The sequence below is a fragment of the Mercenaria mercenaria genome, chromosome 4 (genome assembly GCF_021730395.1).
Source record: "Mercenaria mercenaria strain notata chromosome 4, MADL_Memer_1, whole genome shotgun sequence".
NCBI lineage: Eukaryota > Metazoa > Mollusca > Bivalvia > Venerida > Veneridae > Mercenaria > Mercenaria mercenaria.
The window spans coordinates 88,016,068-88,036,666 of record NC_069364.1 but is presented as its reverse complement, the minus strand read 5'-3'; the positions used below and the strand labels follow the sequence as shown (position 1 = coordinate 88,036,666).

At 36.4% G+C, this 20,599-nt stretch overlaps 1 protein-coding gene across 2 annotated transcripts in view; it reads left to right on the top strand.

Annotated features, from left to right (window-relative positions):
- Positions 1-20,599, top strand: part of LOC123552378 (SIN3-HDAC complex-associated factor-like) — a 47,342-nt gene that overhangs the window by 9,169 nt on the left and 17,574 nt on the right. For both annotated transcript variants that reach the window (XM_045342000.2, XM_045342003.2), the window contains 2 exons: positions 8,877-9,087; positions 18,299-18,473. In XM_045342000.2, coding sequence (XP_045197935.2) covers positions 8,877-9,087; positions 18,299-18,473 — 386 coding nt within the window. The remainder of the gene's footprint in view (positions 1-8,876; positions 9,088-18,298; positions 18,474-20,599) is intronic.

The following is a 20,599-nucleotide window of genomic DNA, read 5'->3' as shown; positions in this document are numbered from 1 at the left end:
AGGGCTTTGATATTTGGTATGAAGCATCATCTAGTGGTCTTCTACCAATATGATTCAAATTATTTCCCTGGGGTGTAATATGGCCCCGCCCCGGGGTCACATGGTTTATATAGACTTATATAGGGAAAAACTTTGAAAAACCTCTTGTCCGAAACCACAGGGCCTAGGGCTTTGATATTTTGTATGTGACATCATCTAGTGGTCTTCAACTAAGATTGTTCAAATTATCCCCCTAGGGTCAAATATGGCCCTGCCCCGGGGGTCACATGGTTTACATAGACTTATATAGGGAAAAACTTTGAAAATCTTCTTGTCGAAACCACAAAGCCTAGGGCTTTGATATTTGAAATGTAGCATCGTCTAGTGGTTCTCTACCAAGTTTGTTGAAATTATCCCCCTAGGGTCAAATATGGCCCCGCCCTAGGGGTCACATGGTTCATATAGACTTATATAGGGAAAAGCTTATAAAAACTTCTTGTCAATAACCTACAACATTCAGATTTGGACCACATGTATGGTTTTGAGTGGCAAGATGAACCTTGACATGAGTTGACCTTGATTTTGACCTAGTGACCTACTTTCACATTTCTGTAGCTACAGCCTTCAAATTTGGACCACATGCATAGTTTTGTGCACTGAAATAAACTTTGACCTTGATATTGACCTAGTGACCTACTTTCACATTTTTGAAGGTACATGCTTCAAATTTGGACCACATGCATAGTTTTGTATTCCGAAATAAAATTTGACCTTGATTTTGACCTAGTGACCTACTTTCACATTTCTCAAGTTACAGCTTTCGAATTTAGACCACATGCACAGTGTTGTGTACGGAAATGAAATTTGACCTTGAGCTAGTCAGTAAGTCTTGAAATTTGGAACACACAAAAATGACACATTGGTGGGCGCCAAGATCACTCTGTGATCTCTTGTTTGTTAAGAGACAGTTAAGATTTGATTAATGAAAGGGAGTGTTCTTTATATACTGTGAAATAACTGTCATGAATGTCATGACAGGCTCATTACTTATTTCTTGATTTATCTTTTTGACATTTTAACCTAAATATGGATATCAAATGTCAAAACATCTAGGCCTATGTTATGTTAAGGTGACAGTTGGCAAGTGGCTTAATGCAAGTGAAATATTTCTCTTCTTTATTTCTTTAAAGGTGTTAGTATTATACACAACCCCTAACCCTTATCATGCTGGACACGATTAATTCTGCCTTTGCGACCAGTGCAGATCAAGACCAGCCTGCACATCATGATCTGCACTGTTCGCTATTCAGCCAGTATCTTTTTTAGCCCACCATCATCAGATGGTGGGCTATTAAAATCACTCTGCGTCCGTGGTCCGTCCGTCCGTCAGTCCTCCCTTCTGTCCGTTAACAATTTCTCGTTATCGCATCTCCTCAGAAACTACTGGGGGGATTTTGACCAAACTTTGTCAGAATGATGTATTGGTACCCTAGTTGTGTCCCCCTGAAAATCAGACTGGTTCAACAATTTATGAGTGAGTTATGGCCCTTTGTTTATTTCTATATTTTACATAGATTTATATAGGGAAAAGCTTTGAAAACCTTCTTGTCCAAAACCACAGAGCCTAGGGCTTGGATATTTGGTTTGAAGCATCATCTAGTGGTCCTCTACCAAGATCATTCAAATTATTTCCCTAGGGTCAAATATGGCCCCGCCCTGGGGGTCACATGGTTTATATAGACTTATATAGGGAAAAACTTTGAATAACCTCTTGTCCAAAACCACAGGGCCTAGGGCTTTGATATTTTGTATGTGACATCATCTAGTGGTCTTCAACTAAGATTGTTCAAATTATACCCCAAGGGTCAAATATGGCCATGCCCCGGGGGTCATATGGTTTACATAGACTTATATAAGGAAAAACTTTGAAAATCTTCTTGTCCAAACCACAAAGCCTAGGGCTTTGATACTTGTAATGACTGTAGCATCATCTAGTGGTTCTCTACCAAGTTTGTTGAAATTATCCCCCTAGGGTCAAAAATGGCCCCGCCTCGGTGGTCACGTGGTTCATATAGACTTATATAGGGAAAAGCTTTTAAAATGTTCTTGTCAATAACTACAACATTCAAATTTGAACCACATGTATATTTTTGAGTGGCAAGATGAACCTTGACATGACTTGACCTAGTGACCTACTTTCACATTTCTCAAGCTACAGCCTTCAAATTTGGACCACATGCATAGTTTTGTGTACCGAAAAAAACTTTGACCTTCACATTGACCTAGTGACCTACTTTCACATTTTTGAAGGTACAGGCTTCAAATTTGGACCACATGCAGAGTTTTGTATTCCAAAAAAAAATTTGACCTTGATTTTGACCTAGTGACCTACATTTACATTTCTCAAGCTACAGCCTTCAAATTTGGACCACTTGCATAGTTTTGTGTACCGAAATGAACTTTGACCTTAAGATTGACCTAGTGACCTACTTTCACATTTCTGTAGCTACAGGCTTCAAATTTAGACCACATGCATAGGATTGTGTACCGAAACAAACTTTGACCTTGACATTGACCTAGTGACCTACTTTCACATTTCTCAAGCTAAAGCTTTCGAATTTGGACCACATGCACAGTGTTGTGTTTGGAAATGAAATTTGACCTTGAGCTAGTCAGTAAGTCTTGAAATTTGGAACACTCAAAAATGGCACATTGGTGGGCGCCAAGATCACTCTGTGATCTCTTGTTTAACAGTTAATCAATTAATGGTACTGTCCAAATTGAAAGATGGACAAGTCCATTAAAGAAATTTAGCAGGTTAAGGGCTAAATTAAACAAAAGTCATGATAGTTTCCAATCAGTCCTCTGGCCATTGAAAACTTGGCCTTCTTACATACAGACATGAATTTGCTTGGGTGCTATCGGTAAAATTTCTAACAAATGTTGTAATGGAACTAGTTCTAACCCCATATCATGCCTTGAGCAGTGGTTTGTTGCTATTAGTTACAGAAAATGCACCCTTGTTTTCTTCTAGTGTCTGCAGTGGTTATTACCAGGTGAATATGCTGTATTTATGTAGCAATTGATCTCATCAGAAATACTGATTGTATAAATTATGATCCTATATATACAGAACTGATCACAAGCTTACTAGCATTTCTAGCTAATTACCAGAGATATATTGGCATGTCTGATACATGACCAGTATGAAAGGTCTATGAACTTCTGAACTAAAACCGCTGGTCATCTGTGGTCACTTCAAGAGGCCTCCAATAGGGTTAGATATTTATTTGATCAATGATAAGGGTGATAGAGAATATTTTAGGCATTTTTTACTAACCTATTTAATTCATCCAGGAGTGATTGTTTTCAAAACTATAATTATAACTTTACTGATATTTAGTCAGCAATAACAGTGACTAGATTGGGCAACATTTCACTTATAGATAACTAATGAACATTGGACTGACTTTGTAAAAATAAGTCTTAATTATTACTTAGTCTTAACTCAGGTATTTAATTAGGTAGCCAGCAAATTGTTAATGAAATGACAGTGTTATGGTTTTGTACTCGAATTGAAATTGGGGCAGGTGTTTGCAGCATGTTTTCAGTTAGAAGTTTCATAGAAGAATTTTACATGTAGTCGTATTTACCAATTTATCTCAGCAGTTCAATCCTGCCCTTTGTCTGACCAAATATACTGTTGTCCACTCTTCATTATTTATAGGTAGGTTGTTTTCAGTATGTACCTAGGTGGTCAATAAATGTGTATTGACCTTTTTGTTAATGGTCAAACAGTGACAGTTGTTATTGTTTGGTCAGCAAGGTCACTTTTAATCTGTCTTCACCAGCTGACCCCACCCTCATTATAAATGGAAACTAATTTCTTTATTTTAAACACAAATTTATGGCATCATTTAGGGACTGTATGCCACTTGAAAAAGAGAAAAGTAAACAAAAATGTTTGCGTTTACATTGATTTCAGATACAGGTACTCGTCATTGTCAGACAAAGAAAGTAGTTACTTACCTTTGTCTTTACATTTTGATAGGCTTTAGTGGAATATAGCCAAGTTTAAATTGCTGCCATTTTAAGCCTATTGCAATTGGCAGTTGACTTTTTCTCATCGTTTGTTTTCTTTCTTTCTTTTGCTTATGAGTCATGGTGTGGTTTGCATATTTTGACTGACATTCTGAGGACGAAACATCCAAGAAGGAAAATACATGGGCAGCCTGTGGTCGAATAAAATGTTGCCACTGTTATCAAGGGTTTTTCAAGTATGTCCAAATCTTAGACCAGAAAGCAGGATATTTATTGTGTTGTAAAGATAGAGTAACTTGGCAAGGAAATACTCAGGATGGGGTGAATTGATCAGTTGAGTGTAAAATAGTTATTTAAGATATTCATAGTGTCATCAAAAGGTCAGGGTAAATTAGTCAAATGTTTCTTTTCCAAAGATTTCATTACTGTTGCTAGGGATAATAATGTGAACACCAGATAGGCAGTTAGAAACCTGGCTTGTTATTTAGTGCCTACTCAGCTTCCATTCCTATGAAGTCTAAGTCCATAATTACTAATTTAGAAAATTCTATGATACTGAAAATGATAAAACGGCATGACCGTAATAAATTCAGTCCACCAGGCAAAATGTACAAGAAATTGATTTGTATTTGAGTTTAGATAGTGGATAGAATTCTAAAAAGGTCCCAGGGAATTTAGTTACAACACAAACAATATAATTATTCCAATATTGATGGAGCTTTTGCTGACGAAGGGTTCCCTGATTACGATCAGCTGATGATTGGTTCCCATGATGAAAGGGAAATCAACAGTATAATATTGATTCTGTCTGATGACATTGCACTTATGAATTGTGTATATTGATTGATAACTGTGCTATGACTTATTATAACATTAGTAATTTGTATATTGATTAGTTTCTGAAGTAAATGTGCCTTTGTTAGTTTTGATCCTTGGTCTTTGTCTACAGATCATATCACAAAATGTTTGACAATGTAACAAGTAAGCTTCAAGTTTCATTATCTTTGACCACCTGTCTCATGTGTGGATATACTGCCAAAAATGTCTATTCACTTTTTTTTTGGTGAATAACTTATAAATTTCAGTGCTAATGTCCGAAAGAATATATTTTCATTACAGTGGGAGTTTAATGTTATAAGCTCTTATTTCATACTAGGCTGACTGTCTAGACCTGTTACATACTAGTATGTTTGAACAGAGAGAGAATAGATACTGGAGTTGCTTGGCGACCCCAACCCAGAGCAGTTGTTCTTAGCCTTGTCTTGTCAGCATAGGTTACTGAAATCACAACACAGTGCCATCTTTCAAAGTGATATAAATTATGGATGTTTGATTGATATTGAATATAAAGCACTGAACTTAATTTATAAATAGAATGTCTTGTCAGATGAACATGAACCATGCAAAAGTGAGAAAGATCGGAGATAAAGGGTGATTAAGTTCGAGCCAAAGACAATTTTAGGATTGCAGTCCTTTAAAAATGCAATTTATAGATATATTGCAGTTTTTTAGCCCACCATCATCAGATGGTGGGCTATTCAAATCACTCTGCGTCCGTGGTCCGTCGTCCTTCCGTCCGTCCGTCCGTCCGTCATTCCGTCCGTCCTTCCGTTAACAATTTCTCGTTATCGCATCTCCTCAGAAACTACCAGGGGGATTTTGACCAAACTTTGTCAGAATGATGTATTGGTACCATAGTTGTGTCCCCCTGAAAATCAGACTGGTTCAACAATTTTTTAGTAAGTTATGGCCCTTTGTTTATTTCTATAATTTACATAGATTTATATAGGGAAAAACTTTGAAAATCTTCTTGCCCCAAACCACAGAGCCTAGGGCTTTGATATTTGGTATGAAGCATCATCGAGTGGTCTTCTACCAATATGATTCAAATTATTTCCCTGGGGTGTAATATGGCCCCGCCCCGGGGGTCACATGGTTTATATAGACTTATATAGGGAAAAACTTTGAAAAACCTTTTGTCCAAAACCACAGGGCCTAGGGCTTTGATATTTTGTATGTGACATCATCTAGTGGTCTTCAACTAAGATTGTTCAAATTATCCCCCTAGGGTCAAATATGGCCCCGCCCCGGGGGTCACATGGTTTACATAGACTTATATAGGGAAAAACTTTGAAAATCTTCTTGTCCAAACCACAAAGCCTAGGGCTTTGATATTTGAAATGTAGCATCGTCTAGTGGTTCTCTACCAAGTTTGTTGAAATTATCCCCCTAGGGTCAAATATGGCCCCGCCCTGGGGGTCACATGGTTCATATAGACTTATATAGGGAAAAGCTTATAAAAACTTCTTGTCAATAACCTACAACATTCAGATTTGGACCACATGTATGGTTTTGAGTGGCAGGATGAACCTTGACACGAGTTGACCTTGATTTTGACCTAGTGACCCACTTTCACATTTCTGTAGCTACAACCTTCAAATTTGGACCACATGCATAGTTTTGTGCACTGAAATAAACTTTGACCTTGACATTGACCTGGTGACCTACTTTCACATTTTTGAAGGTACATGCTTCAAATTTGGACCACATGCATAATTTCGTGTTCCGAAATGAAATTTGACCTTGATTTTGACCCAGTGACCTACTTTCACATTTCTCAAGCTACAGCCTTCAAATTTGGACCACCTGCATGGTAATTGTACCGAAACAAACTTTGACCTTTACATCGACCTAGTGACCTACTTTCACATTTTTGAAGGTACAGGCTTCAAATTTGGACCACATGCATAGTTCTGTATTCCGAAATAAAATTTGACCTTGATTTTGACCTAGTGACCTACTTTCACATTTCTCAAGCTACAGCCTTCAAATTTGGACCACATGCATGGTTTTGTGTACCGAAACAAACTTTGACCTTTACATTGACCTAGTGACCTACTTTCACATTTTTGAAGGTACAGGCTTCAAATTTGGACCACATGCATAGTTTTGTATTCCGAAATAAAATTTGACCTTGATTTTGACCTAGTGACCTTCTTTCACATTTCTCAAGCTACAGCCTTCAAATTTGGACCACTTGCATAGTTTTGTGTACCGAAATGAACTTTGACCTTAAGATTGACCTAGTGACCTACTTTCAGATTTCTGTAGCTATAGGCTTCAAATTTAGACCACATGAATAGGATTGTGTACCGAAACAAACTTTGACCTTGATATTGACCTAGTGACCTACGTTCACATTTTTGAAGGAACAGGCTTCAAATTTGGACCACATGCATAGATTTGTGTTGTGAAGTTAAATTTGACCTTGATTTTGACCTAGTGACCTACTTTCTCATTTCTCAAGCTACAGCCTTCAAATTTGGACCACTTGCATAGTTTTGTGTACCGAAATAAACTTTGACCTTAAGATTGACCTAGTGACCTACTTTCAAATTTCTCAAACTACAGTCTTCAAAATTGATGCACATGCATAATTTTGTGTACAAAGAACTTTGTCCTTGAAATTGATCTAGTGACCTACTTTCATATTTCTCAAGTTACAGCTTTCGAATTTAGACCACATGCACAGTGTTGTGTACGGAAATGAAATTTGACCTTGAGCTAGTCAGTAAGTCTTGAAATTTGGAACACACAAAAATGACACATTGGTGGGCGCCAAGATCACTCTGTGATCTCTTGTTTTTTTTTTTAGGAGTTGGGAAAGACCCTTGGCGCTGGTCAAATGGGGAAAAATTACGCGAAAGAGGCCTATTTGGGGAAAATTCTCAATATTATATGCATCATGTAATACTGCTTTTACACTGTACATTAGTCATTAGATTTTTTTAAAGCAATTCATATTTTAAGTATCCTATTTTAGGGATCAAATTTAACTTATTTTCCCATTGGCAGTTTTTTCTAGTGCCATTTTTTTTCAACTAGCAACATTGTGGGTTCCACTTGCAATTATTTAAAGGCTGTTTTTCGTGCTAAATTTATGAAGTTGTTTTGTTGTTGCTTGTTTTCATATAAAAGTTAAATGTTAGCTCCGTTTCCAACTTTTTCACTGTTCGAACAGGCCAGGACTTTCTGGTTTCAGAAGTACGTACCAAAGTACTCAATGATTCTTTGGATTTTTGGCTGGACACGGAAGTTTTAAGTTCTTTCAGGTCACTGCCTATGGTGTCGCTAGCATTTTAGGTCTCCGTGGTCCTTTTTCGCCCAAAGAAACTTGTAATTTTTCTCTCCATTATCGCAGTTGCGAATCACCAACCAAAATGAAAACAAATATCGTCTAGATGCTTTCTTAGATATCTGATAATTTACACTTGTATAACAGCAACTAGCGTCTACAAGCGGTCACATGATTATCAGTAAAATAACTACCCCAAAGGAGCTTTTAAAGAGCAAAGGACAGTTTGAGCGAATTTGTTGATTTCCAAACGTGAATATTCGAGTGCAATGACTTCCTACACGTATTTTTTATTCTTACTCAAATTTTGCAAGTAAGCGACCGTTAAATTTGATCCCTGAAACATAAAAGTTGGAGATAGATTGGGGAAAATTATTTTTTGGGGGGAAAATTTTCCGAGGGGAAGACGCCAACTATCGGTGTCACTTTCTTAGTAAAAAACAAACAAACCTGTAATGTAGATAGAATTTGGTCAGCAGATAAGTTAAATGAAGTCATATTGCTATAAATCTTTGAGAGAAGTGTTTGTCGCTAAAAAGCGATTAGCTTGTATGTGAAAAGGTGTGGTACTGCTCATCTCACAAATGTCTGGTTTTCTGTCACTTGCAGACTGTTTATGTAGTGCTATAATTATGGTGATGATTTGAACTATGTCTGAACTTCTGTTTACAACATAAATGTTTATTTATTGGGTATACAGTCTGTACATTTCTGTTTTCAGGTAGTAGATGCGCGAGCAGGGCCAGGAACAAAGTCCACACACAAAATCAAGAAACAACTCAGTCCCACTATGCAGAAGTATAAATCCCCACTGAAAGCCAAGCATCGTTCATCATCATCACCATCATCAGTGTCATCACAGCAACAACAACAACAACTCCATCAACAGACCTTCTCCTCCATTCCAAGTCCACTTCCAGAGGAATTATCAGGTATTCTCAACTTGTCATTTTCATTGCAAATGAGACACTGATACAAAATGTCTCAATGTGTTGATGAGGTGTTTTATGACCGTGTTGTGTCGTGTAGTGCATGTTCATTGTTCACATTTGACATGGTACTCTTTTTAGCCATAGGGCGTAAACGGCATAGACTTTCTGTTCATTAAACCAGAGCAAGGAAGTGCAGATATGTTAAAAAGTTCAGACCTAATGACTTTAAGTAATGATATTGTGCCCACTTGATTACTGTACCTTAGATAATTTTGTGTAAATGGCAGTCTAATTTACATTGTTAGGAATTAGCAAAACATGAGCTTTTGTTTTTAGAACATGATGGAGATCACAGTTCATATAAATAATGGTGCTTGAAATACAATCAAAATAGTCTCATTGGGATTTGTTTGTGAAAAGGAAGTACCTTTTAAATAAATGAAAAATGTTTCTGGAACACTTGAAAAAGAAACTTCAGTGTAACAGAAACAGAATCGTATTATTATGCCTTTCTTCAGAGGAGACAGCATTGTTTTTCTTGTCAGTTGCAAGTTGGTAAGTCCAGTCCATAAGAGAAATTCTGGTTTCCGATCAGTAGGTTGAGGGCCTACAGCCTTCAAACTTAATAGGATGATTGCCTGTGGTTAGTATATGACCCTTAAGCTGGAAATAAGGCGGTGTTGTCAGTGGTCAAGGTTATTTCAGCCTGAAAACCAGGGACTAAGTTACCTCAGACATACCATCAGTGCATTTATTTTACAAACAGCTGTAGTTCTAGAAAATCCTTAGAATAGCTGAATACATTACCAAAGGAGCAGGCTATGAAATGACACATTCCAATCCTGTCATCCCTAATTCATTATGCAGATACAAAAGCTTATTATTTATAATTCATACTATTTTCTGGGGATTATTCTTTATTTCTAATGGACACAAGTGTTTCACAGCTTATTAACAGATTTATGACAGATGGGCTGACTCCATAATCTACAATGGCTATAAAAAACATTACAAACTTCAGCATAGTGGCTAGAATTTTTAGCCCACCATCATCAGATGGTGGGCTATTCAAATCACTCTGCGTCCGTGGTCCGTCGTCCTTCCGTCCGTCCGTCCTTCCGTCCGTTAACAATTTTTCGTTATCGCATCTTCTCAGAAACTACCGGGGAGATTTTGACCAAACTTTGTGAGAATGATGTATTGGTACCCTAGTTGTGTCCTCCTGAAAATCAGACTGGTTCAACAATTTTTTAGTAAGTTATGGCCCTTTGTTTATTTCTATAATTTACATAGATTTATATAGGGAAAAACTTTGAAAATCTTCTTGTCCAAAACCACAGAGCCTAGGTCTTTGATATTTGGTATGAAGCATCATCTAGTGGTCCTCTACCAAGATGATCCAAATTTAATTCCTTGGGGTCTAATATGGCTCCGCCTCGGGGGTCAAATGGTTTATATAGACTTATATAGGGAAAAACTTTGAAAAACCTCTTGTTCAAAACCACAGGGCCTAGGGCTTTGATATTTTGTATATGACATCATCTAGTGGTCTTCTACTAAGATTTTTCAAATTATCCCCCTAGGGTCAAATATGGCCCCGCCCCAGGGGTCACATGGTTTACATAGACTTATATAGGGAAAAACGTTGAAAATCTTCTTGTCCAAACCACAAAGCCTAGGGCTTTGGCATTTGTAATGTAGCATCATCTAGTGGTTCTCTACCAAGTTTGTTCAAATTATCCCCCTAGGGTCAAATATGGCCCCGCCCTGGGGGGTCACATGGTTCATATAGACTTATATAGGGAAAAGATTTTAAAATGTTCTTGTCAATAAACTACAACATTCAACTTTGGACCACATGTATGGTTTTGAGTGGCAAGATGAACCTTGACATGAGTTGACCTTGATTTTGACCTAGTGACCTACTTTCACACTTCTGTAGCTACAGCCTTCAAATTTGGACCACGTGCATAGTTTTGTGCACTGAAAAAAACTTTGACCTTGATTTTGACCTACTGACCTACTTTCACATTTCTCAAGCTACAGCCTTCAAATTTGGACCACATGCATAGTTTTGTGTACCGAAACAAACTTTGAACTTTACATTGACCTAGTGACCTACTTTAACATTTTTGAAGGTACCGGCTTCAAATTTGGAACACATGCATAGTTCTGTGTTCCGAAATAAAATTTGACCATGATTTTGACCTAGTGACCTACTTTCACATTTCTCGAGCTACAGCCTTCAAATTTGGACCACTTGCATAGTTTTGTGTACCGAAATGAACTTTGACCTTAAGATTGACCTAGTGACCTACTTTCACATTTCTGTAGTTACAGGCTTCAAATTTAGACCACATGCATAGGATTGTGTACCGAAACAAACTTTGACCTTGACATTGACCTAGTGACCTACTTTCACATTTTTGAAGGTACAGGCTTTAAATTTGGACCACGTGCATAAATTTGTGTTCTGAAGTGTAATTTGACCTTGATTTTGACCTAGTGACCTACTTTCACATTTCGTCCTTGAAATTGATCTAGTGATCTACTTTCACATTTCTCAAGCTACAGCTTTCGAATTTGGACCACATGCACAGTGTTGTATACGGAAATGAAATTTGACCTTGAGCTAGTCAATAAGTCTTAAAATTTGGAACACTCAAAAATGGCACCTTGGTGGGCGCCAAGATCACTCTGTGATCTCTTGTATGACTTTAACACATTTTCCACTGTCTAAGACAGTCCTATTTGCTTGCTTTACACCTAATTAACACACTTCATTGCTGTAAAGCCTTGTCCACATTCTTCACTAGAGTTCACTGAACCTTAGAAATGTGTTTTTTACAATCAATAAATATCCATTAATATCAGTGAGAAGATCATGGGGGAAGCTGGATAGTGTTGGGTTGTTAACATAATGAGGTTTTGAGTTCCCTTGACTGCACCAGGGGAAATACATGTTCTTTCTAGTGAGGGTAGAGGAAGTATGGCTATTCTTCAATGGCAGTACAGAGTGCACACATTTACTTCCCTCAATGTACCAGTTGTACAAGTTTACACCTTTACATTCTTAGATGAATGACCTCTGTTCAAATCTCAGTCAAGGCTTAGGTTCTGTGTGATGTTGTACTGAAGCCAGCCTGTTGAAAGTCATTCGTTCTGTTTGATTCATGTTGGCAAAATTGGCCAGTACTTTAGGGGTACAGGTAAATACTGGTAAGGATTCTATGAACTTGTAGGATCAATTGTTAGGTAATTGATAGATGTATATAACTTGGGTAATAGTGTTGAACAGCATTAAAGGCACAAAATAACATAGAACTACAAAATAACATTTTCACACAAGTACACTAAAATGAACACATTGATTGAGTTATGCTTCATTTATTGCAGTTTTAAAGTAACAGGGTAATGTCCGATGTGTGCTTTGAGGTCAGTGACCGTTTTCTTTGCCTCATCAGAATGCAGGGTGAATGATCCCACAATGCTTTTTTGTGCATTGAGCTTGAAACACATGAGGAAGTGAGAGTGTTAGCTACTGTACGATTTGCCAAACTCTGTTTGATTACATTTCCAGATGTATTGACCTGTACTGAAACACAAAAAATATTTAAGGTAGTCTATAACTATGGTCCCAAGTTATATTCATAGCTACAAGAACCATGCCCAACATCATAATATAGTACAAGCGCATGTTAATATTTACGGAATGAGAAAAACAAGGGATTTCTTACAGAGGGGCAAGTGACCAGGCCAGAGATTGAGGGGACGGGTTGGTAAATTCTCAGTATTTGGACAAAGGGGAATACAAAAAACATGATGTAAATCAAAGTTTTGGCAAAACTGAAAGATTTTGAAGTTTTCTGAGTGGAAGAGTTTTTTATGTGGCCCCTGTTACAAAAGAAAAAAAGAAAAAAGCCCTGACGACTGTTTAAACTCAGAAGAGAGTTTATTGGTATAGGGCTCAGCCTTTGCCTGCTGCCGTTATGACATTCCCAGTGCAAAAAAAAAACACTTAAATATTCTGTTGTCCATTTAGATATTCAATTGTTCACTCTCCCCTAAGTAAAACAGAAAAATGCCAGAAACAAACCAGATTTCTCTTTTCTGTAAAAATCAAGAACAATGAACTTGTTTGTAAACATTTCAGTTTACTGTGAAATCATTAATGTTCATGGGGGACTAATTTTCTTGGATTTCGTGGTTGAGTCAATCCACGAAATTTAATCCCAACGAACACGTAAAATTCCCACTCATTTTATGTTCAGAAGTTGAAATCCACGAATTTTCGTCCCTACGAAATTGCCATTTTGACCAAAACCACGAAATTTCATGCCTACGAAGTTAAATGAATTCACAGTAAACAACAGTCATAAAACCACAACCATTCCTTCTGTAAATACTATGGACACTACAAGAACACATTTAAGCAGCTTAATATTTTGTTTAATCAGCTTTTTCAACAAAACATGCCTTTAAAGTGATACATCAATCATTAATCTGATATATCAATTTGTCTTTTGTGCACTGTTTGTCTGGATCTGGTACAGCACAGAATGGTAACAGCTGTGAAATTGCCCGCGACTGTTTTGTACTTAATTTTATATAAAATTTGTTTAGATATTACATCCTCATAAAACATATAATTAACATTAACAACAGTTACTTGTGTAATTGATTCTTTATTTTACAACTATTTGTATTTGATTCAGCTTGGGTTTAGAGCTTCATATTAAATCAGACAAGATTTTAATAATTAAAGCATCATTACCTTGAATACCATGTTAATGAGTTCATTTATTTAACTGAGTTCAGGGCAGGTCCATTGGGAATAACAATTTAACCTTTGAGAAAATTTCTGCAGAATTTGTCCATCTGTTGGCAGTTCTTCATGAATTTGCAGTGTAGCTTCGGTGTGGTGAACATTTGCAATGCTAGTAGATTGAACTTACGACCTCTTTCCCTGTAGAAAATAATTATGCTCTACCTATAGAGCTACCCCAGGCTTAAATATTTACTTGTCCACCTTTATGAGAATTGTACAAAATGTGCTAAATTTATTGTCATATATCCAACAGTGACTAGCTGTATATCCCATTCAGTATACCATTGATGATGAAAGTGGTTATATAAGTGTCTAGACATTCTAATATATTCTGTTGTTGAAGTGTGCAATCTTGGAGTATACTGTGTAAAGGTGATAGATAGTCTGAATGCTGACTGGAGTATATTATATGATAAACAACATATGTCTTCTTTGATATAATGCATAGAACTAGCAAAAAAGCAACGACTAGATACACCACATGTTTACAAATTAAAGGTTTGCAAGAAGGGCAATTTAAACTACAAATTAAAGGTTTGCAAGAAGGGCAATTTAAACCACTTACAAAGACTATAACAAACAACTACCCATATTCTAACTGGCATTGTATCCTGTAGTACCTGAAACTTCTATTGGTGTGATGATGTACTCCTTCAGCACTAAGAATGCAAGCAAAGAACACCTTGTTTAAACTGACTGTTTCCTTGTCACTAGCTGACCCAGGAGTCTTCACCATTTCTTACTGACATACCAGGAAAATAAACAGAGTAATATATATTCTTTGTAACAGCATTTTTATTTTACCACAGCTGAAGACATTGTCAATTATATTGGATGTTTTCACTGCACATGCATCTCTCTCTCTCTCTCTGCATTACAGGACATTGTCCTCACATGACCTCTGTCACCAGAGATAAAGGTCATAGGTCAATGTCTCCTATTTCTTTTGGGGTTAAGTGTAATTAGCAGAGCTATTGCTTATCTCCCATGGCATCATTCTTAAACTTAACATTGCACTTTTTTATGACATGTTTATAATGAGGAAAGTTTCTGCCCTTTAATTTTTGAGTTTTTGAGGGACCACTCACTGTATCTGGCAGTGTGAAAACTGATACTGAGCATCATACAGGGTGACAGAAAAGTCAAGTTTAGGCAATTTGCAAATGTATTCATGTGTAAGATTGATCGGTGACATCAGTCACATGACCAACATGTAGGATATTCTGCTGTGTTTCAGAACAATTACCTTTTATATCCTATTTTGTTGAATGACATGTTCTTCCTTTATGCTGTTTATGGTAATTTGTTTATATGATGAACACACTAAAATGGCATGTGGGCTTGAATTCATAAACAGCTCTTCCCTGCATTTAGAAAGGCACAATAATATTAACAGCTGTTGTCCTCTGTGAAATGTTTCTCCTTTTTTCCACATTGTCCATAAAAGACTTTGCATACGGTAGGTTGTGAAATTTTCCATTAATTTTTTGTGATAGACGTCAGACTTGTTTGTGTTATTACAAATATGTATTTTGTACTTGATATAAATAGTATAAGAGGTAATGCTTGGGCATTTTTCCCTTATAAAGAAACACCTTTGGTAAAAGGGATGCATTCCCAAAGCAAAAAAAGTTGTGTTTTTTTCTCCAATTCTGAACTAAAAAATTCTAAATGATTGTAAGCTGTTTTTGCTGTTTTACAATAGTTATATTATTTAAAAATATAAACAAAGTTGTGTTTATTAATTTCACGAATGTTTTGTTAAGTGTACTTATTCACTTTGTTGTTGTTTACTACTTGTTTCAATAATTTGTTTACGTACATTGACCCAGTTCCATCCCAGTTTTCAATGAACTTTCTGTTATTGATTTCCGCAGTTCTACAATTGTCTGACATGGGGAACGCATTTAGAAATCTGCAGTCTGGTGGTATCGGGAAGGCATGCGGGGGAATTTGATCAATATGGATATTGGCTTGTACCTAACGCGGATGTTCAAGCTCTCAAGGAGATCAATACATTTATTCAGTCATTGAAAAAAATAAATTAGAATGTGCTTTGGCTCATCTGACTGAATTACGTTAAATCAGGGCATGATTATTGGCTGAAGGGAAAGTTGTGATGCAACTTTATACTTTGATGTTGAACTTAAAGAACTTGTTTATAGTTTTCTATAAAGTTCTTCATCAAGGTTTCACCAAAGGGCGGGCCACTGAAACCTAAATTTTTGCTTAACCTGGTAGATGGTACCTGTAGGTAAATGAATGGATCCTTATCAAAAACCATGACATTCAATGATTGCAGGAATTTGTGAAGACTTTTTGGCTCACCTGAGCACAAAGTGCTCAAAGGTGAGCTTTAGTGATCGCCCTGTGTCCGTCGTCCGTCCGTCCGTCGTCAACAATTTGACTGTTAACACTCTAGTGGTCACATTTTTGGCCAAATCTTAATGAAACTTGGTCAGAATGTTACCCTCAATAAAATCTTGGACGAGTTTGATATTGGGTCATCTGGGGTCAAAAACTAGGTCACCAGATCAAATCAAAGGAAAAGCTTGTTAACACTCTAGAAGTCACAATTTTGGCCCAGTCTTTATGAAACTTGGTCAGAATGTTACCCTTAATAAAATCTTGGACGAGTTCGATATTGGGTCATCTGGGGTCAAAAACTAGGTCACGGATCAAATCAAAGGAAAAGCTTGTTAACACTCTAGAGGTCACAATTTTGGCCCAATCTTAATGAAACTTGGTCAGAATGTTACCCTCAACAAAATCTTGGCCAAGTTTGATATTAGGTCATCTGGGGTCAAAAACTAGGTCACCAGGTCAAATCAAAGGAAAAGCTTGTTAACACTCTAGAGGTCACATTTTTGGCCCGATCTTAATGAAACTTGGTCAGAATGTTACCCTTAATAAAATCTTGGACGAGTTCGATATCGGGTTATCTGGGGTCAAAAACTAGGTCACCAGGTCAAATCAAAGGAAAAGCTTGTTAACACTGTAGAGGCTGCATTTATGACTCTATCTTCATAAAACTTGGTCAGAATGTTAATATTGATGATCTTAAGGTCCAGTTTGAATCTGGGTCATGTAGGATAAAAAACTAGGTCACCAGGTCAAATCAAAGGAAAAGCTAGTTTACACTGTAGAGGCCACATTTATGACCTTATCTTAATGAAACTTGGTCAAAATGTTAGTCTTGATGATCTATAGCTCAAGTTCAAATCTGGGTTAGGTGGGGTCAAAAACTAGGTCACCAGGTCAAATCAAAGGAAAAGTTTGTTAACACTCTAGAGGCCATATTTATGACTGTATTTTCACAAAACTTAGTCAGAATGTTAAACTTGATGATCTTTAGGAAAAATTTGAATCTGGGTCATGTCAGGTCAAAAACTAGGTCACCAGGTCAAATCAAAGGAAAAGCTAGTTAACACTGTAGGGGCCACATTTATGACCGTATCTTAATGAAACTTGGTCAGAATGTTAATATTGATGATCTTTAGGTCAAGTTTAAATCTGAGTTAGATGGGGTCAAAAACTAGGTTGCTAGGTCATATCAAAGGAAAAGCTTGTTAACACTCTAGAGGCCACATTTATGAATGTATCTTCATGAAACTTAGTCAGAATGTTAATCTTGATGATCTTTAGGTCAAGATCGAATCTGGGTCATGTCGGGTCAAAAACTAGGTCACGGGGTCAAATCAAAGGAATAGCTAGTTAACACTTAAGAGGCCACATTTATGACCATATCTTAATGAAACTTGGTCAGAATGTTAATCTTGTTGATCTTTAGGTCAATAGGTCAGGTGAGCGATACAGGGCCTTCATGGCCCTCTTGTTTTTCATCTTGATTTGAAAACCTGACATTTGAGTCAGCACTTGTTTTAAAATTCAAAACCCCTACCATTATAATCCTCTGAAACCCTAATACCCTTACCTCTATTTTGTAAAAAAAACAAAAAAAAAACAACAAAAAAAAAACAAAAAAACTTTATATTAAACTTGCTGTGAAATCAAAAATATTCATGGGGGACTAATTTACATGGTTGAGTCAATCCTTGAATTTAAATCCCAAGGAACAAGAAGAATTCCCATTTCATAATTATATATTCAAAGGTTAGAATACACAAATTTATATCCCCATGAAGTAGCCATTCTGGTCAAAACCACAAAATATTGTGTGCATGAAATTGAGTGGTTTTACGGTATTTTTAGTACACTGCATAAAATATCAACCCCTTTAAGTATATACATATTTGTGGTTGCATGGAATGTTAACAGCACTTGAAACAGCTTCTACATATTTGATCTTGCATGACATATTTGATCTGTTATGACATAATTTACACACAAATAATAATTTGGACATATTTCTCTCCATTGCAGGGTACGAGGACAGTTTAGATAAATCAGACCTGTTCAGTCAGCCAATGACAGATAGTGAAGAGTCTGACACAGAAAACAGCCAGGGTTCGAGTCTCTCACATATCAACCATAAAACACCACAGAAATTATTAGAACACCAAATAAGTCCATTCCTCGATCTCACATACTGGAAAATGTAAGTAAAGGGTGTTTGTATATCAGTATTATAGTAATCAGGCTACATGCTGTCTGAAATTTCAAAACTGTGCAAGAGAGCACACAAGGTGAAAGACAGGTCTGTATTTCACTGATCAAGAGCTAGGGTAAATGTGTCTTCGATATGCTGTGAAAGCACTTAATTTCATGGGCAAAAAGTTACATGGCTTTGGCCAATATGGCTATTTCATGGGGATATGAATTCATGGATTTCAATTTTTGAATATCAAATGAATGGGAATATGTTTATATATTACGATATAATTTCTTACACAACCAAGAAATCCACAGAAGTTAGTCTATGATTTGACAGTAACTAAAGCTGTTTGTGGGGTTTGAATGGATCTTCAAACAAATGTTAAACATGCTTAGAAGGTTTGTCATGCAAACTTAAGTCCTTACCTCACTTTAAAGGTCCATTACTAAGGGAAAGTTGAGTTGGCAATTTTTTTCATAGCCAGTGCATAGACTTCTGCAAGACACTAAATAATGAAGATTGACAGGTCAAAATTTACAGAAGGTCTTTGGAACTCAAAGAAATGTATGTGTATTATGTTGAAATTTCTATGAATCGACAGAATGACCCCCCAGTTCTTTTTAACTTTCTTTATACTTCATACATAAACTGCGATTTATTTCGAATTTCTACATACCAACTTTCATTTTCCAATAAAATGAAATAGTTTCTGTGCTTTTTAAAAGAAATTAAAATGTTCACTTTCCTTAGTATTGGACCTTTAAGGTCACATTAAAGGGCACTTTGGGTAGGAATAGAGTGGCCTGGCACTATTAAGGGGATTCAAGTGAAACTTTCCAGAAATGTTAAAGATACTGAGAATTATGCTTAAAAGCAAAGGTCTATACCTCTAAGGTTAAGGTCATAGACAAGGTATTTGATAAGGGTGTCTCAGGTATAACATATAATCAATTTGAATAGGGGATTCCTGTAAAACTTCATGAAGTTTACGCATGTATGTTTCTCAAACACCGTAGTTGTTGTTGTTGTTTTTTTGTACCACCTGAACAACAAAGTTGTAAGGGGTGTACACTGGTTTTAGGTTGTCTGCCTGTAAACACAAATCTTGTGCACACCAACTCTCCTCATCCCCTTGACACAATTTAATGAAACTTCACACAAGTGATCAGTAACAACAGTAGTTGTGCATGGTGCATGTTAGGTTCTTTCAGAAAAAAAAAATTGCAGAGTTACATTTTTTCAGTATACATATATTTTACTTCAACTTCGAACTTTTGCCATACATGTGTAGATACAGGTCAGTAAACAACTTGTTATTTGTAGTTACATTTAAGTGCTTATATAATTTATCAACTGACCGGCCAGTGACCAGTAGCAAAAATGTAACTAATTAGACCATATTGACCATAAGTAAGTAAAATAGGTCAAAATATGATCAGGTAGATCATGATTTATAAATAGCTGAGAATGGTTGATAGGTGAGACATCCATAATGTCATTTATGATGTAGTTTTATTACTTGGAAGGTTTGAAATAACTTGGTCTGGTAATGAATGAATTTCTTCCTAGAAGTGATTAGTTCAGTTTTAGGTATAGGTTATGTTAGGGAATGAGGGAAACTTCGCCCAGCGACAGTGGATTGGCACTGAATTAACCAAGGTATATTTAAGAGGCCATTTAATCTTGTATGCTGTAGGGTTTGCCTGTAAGCTAAGCATGACTTGTAAGGAGATCCTAGGTTCAAATCTCAAGTAATGTCCTCCTTTATGATTAACTGAAAATATACTGGTGTCAAGGTGAGAAGCAAGTATTTAAGATATAGTAATGTAAATTTCAAATGCTCCCATCTTCTAATGATTTTCTGGGCTTAAAACAAAAAGAAAATGTGCAAAACACGCACTTAAAAAATTCAAAGATCACCTTACAAATTTCATTAAGAAGCACACATTTACAAAGAACTGAGGTATATATTAGAAATGTGAGGCAGTAAACACTGCACTGTATTGTTCCTATGCAAGTAGGTCAGACAGGCGTATAATATATTTTGTAGTGTATAGTACTCAGGAGTTCAATTGTTACTTCCGCATGTCACATTACTTACAAATTAAACAGATTTAGAACAGGAATTT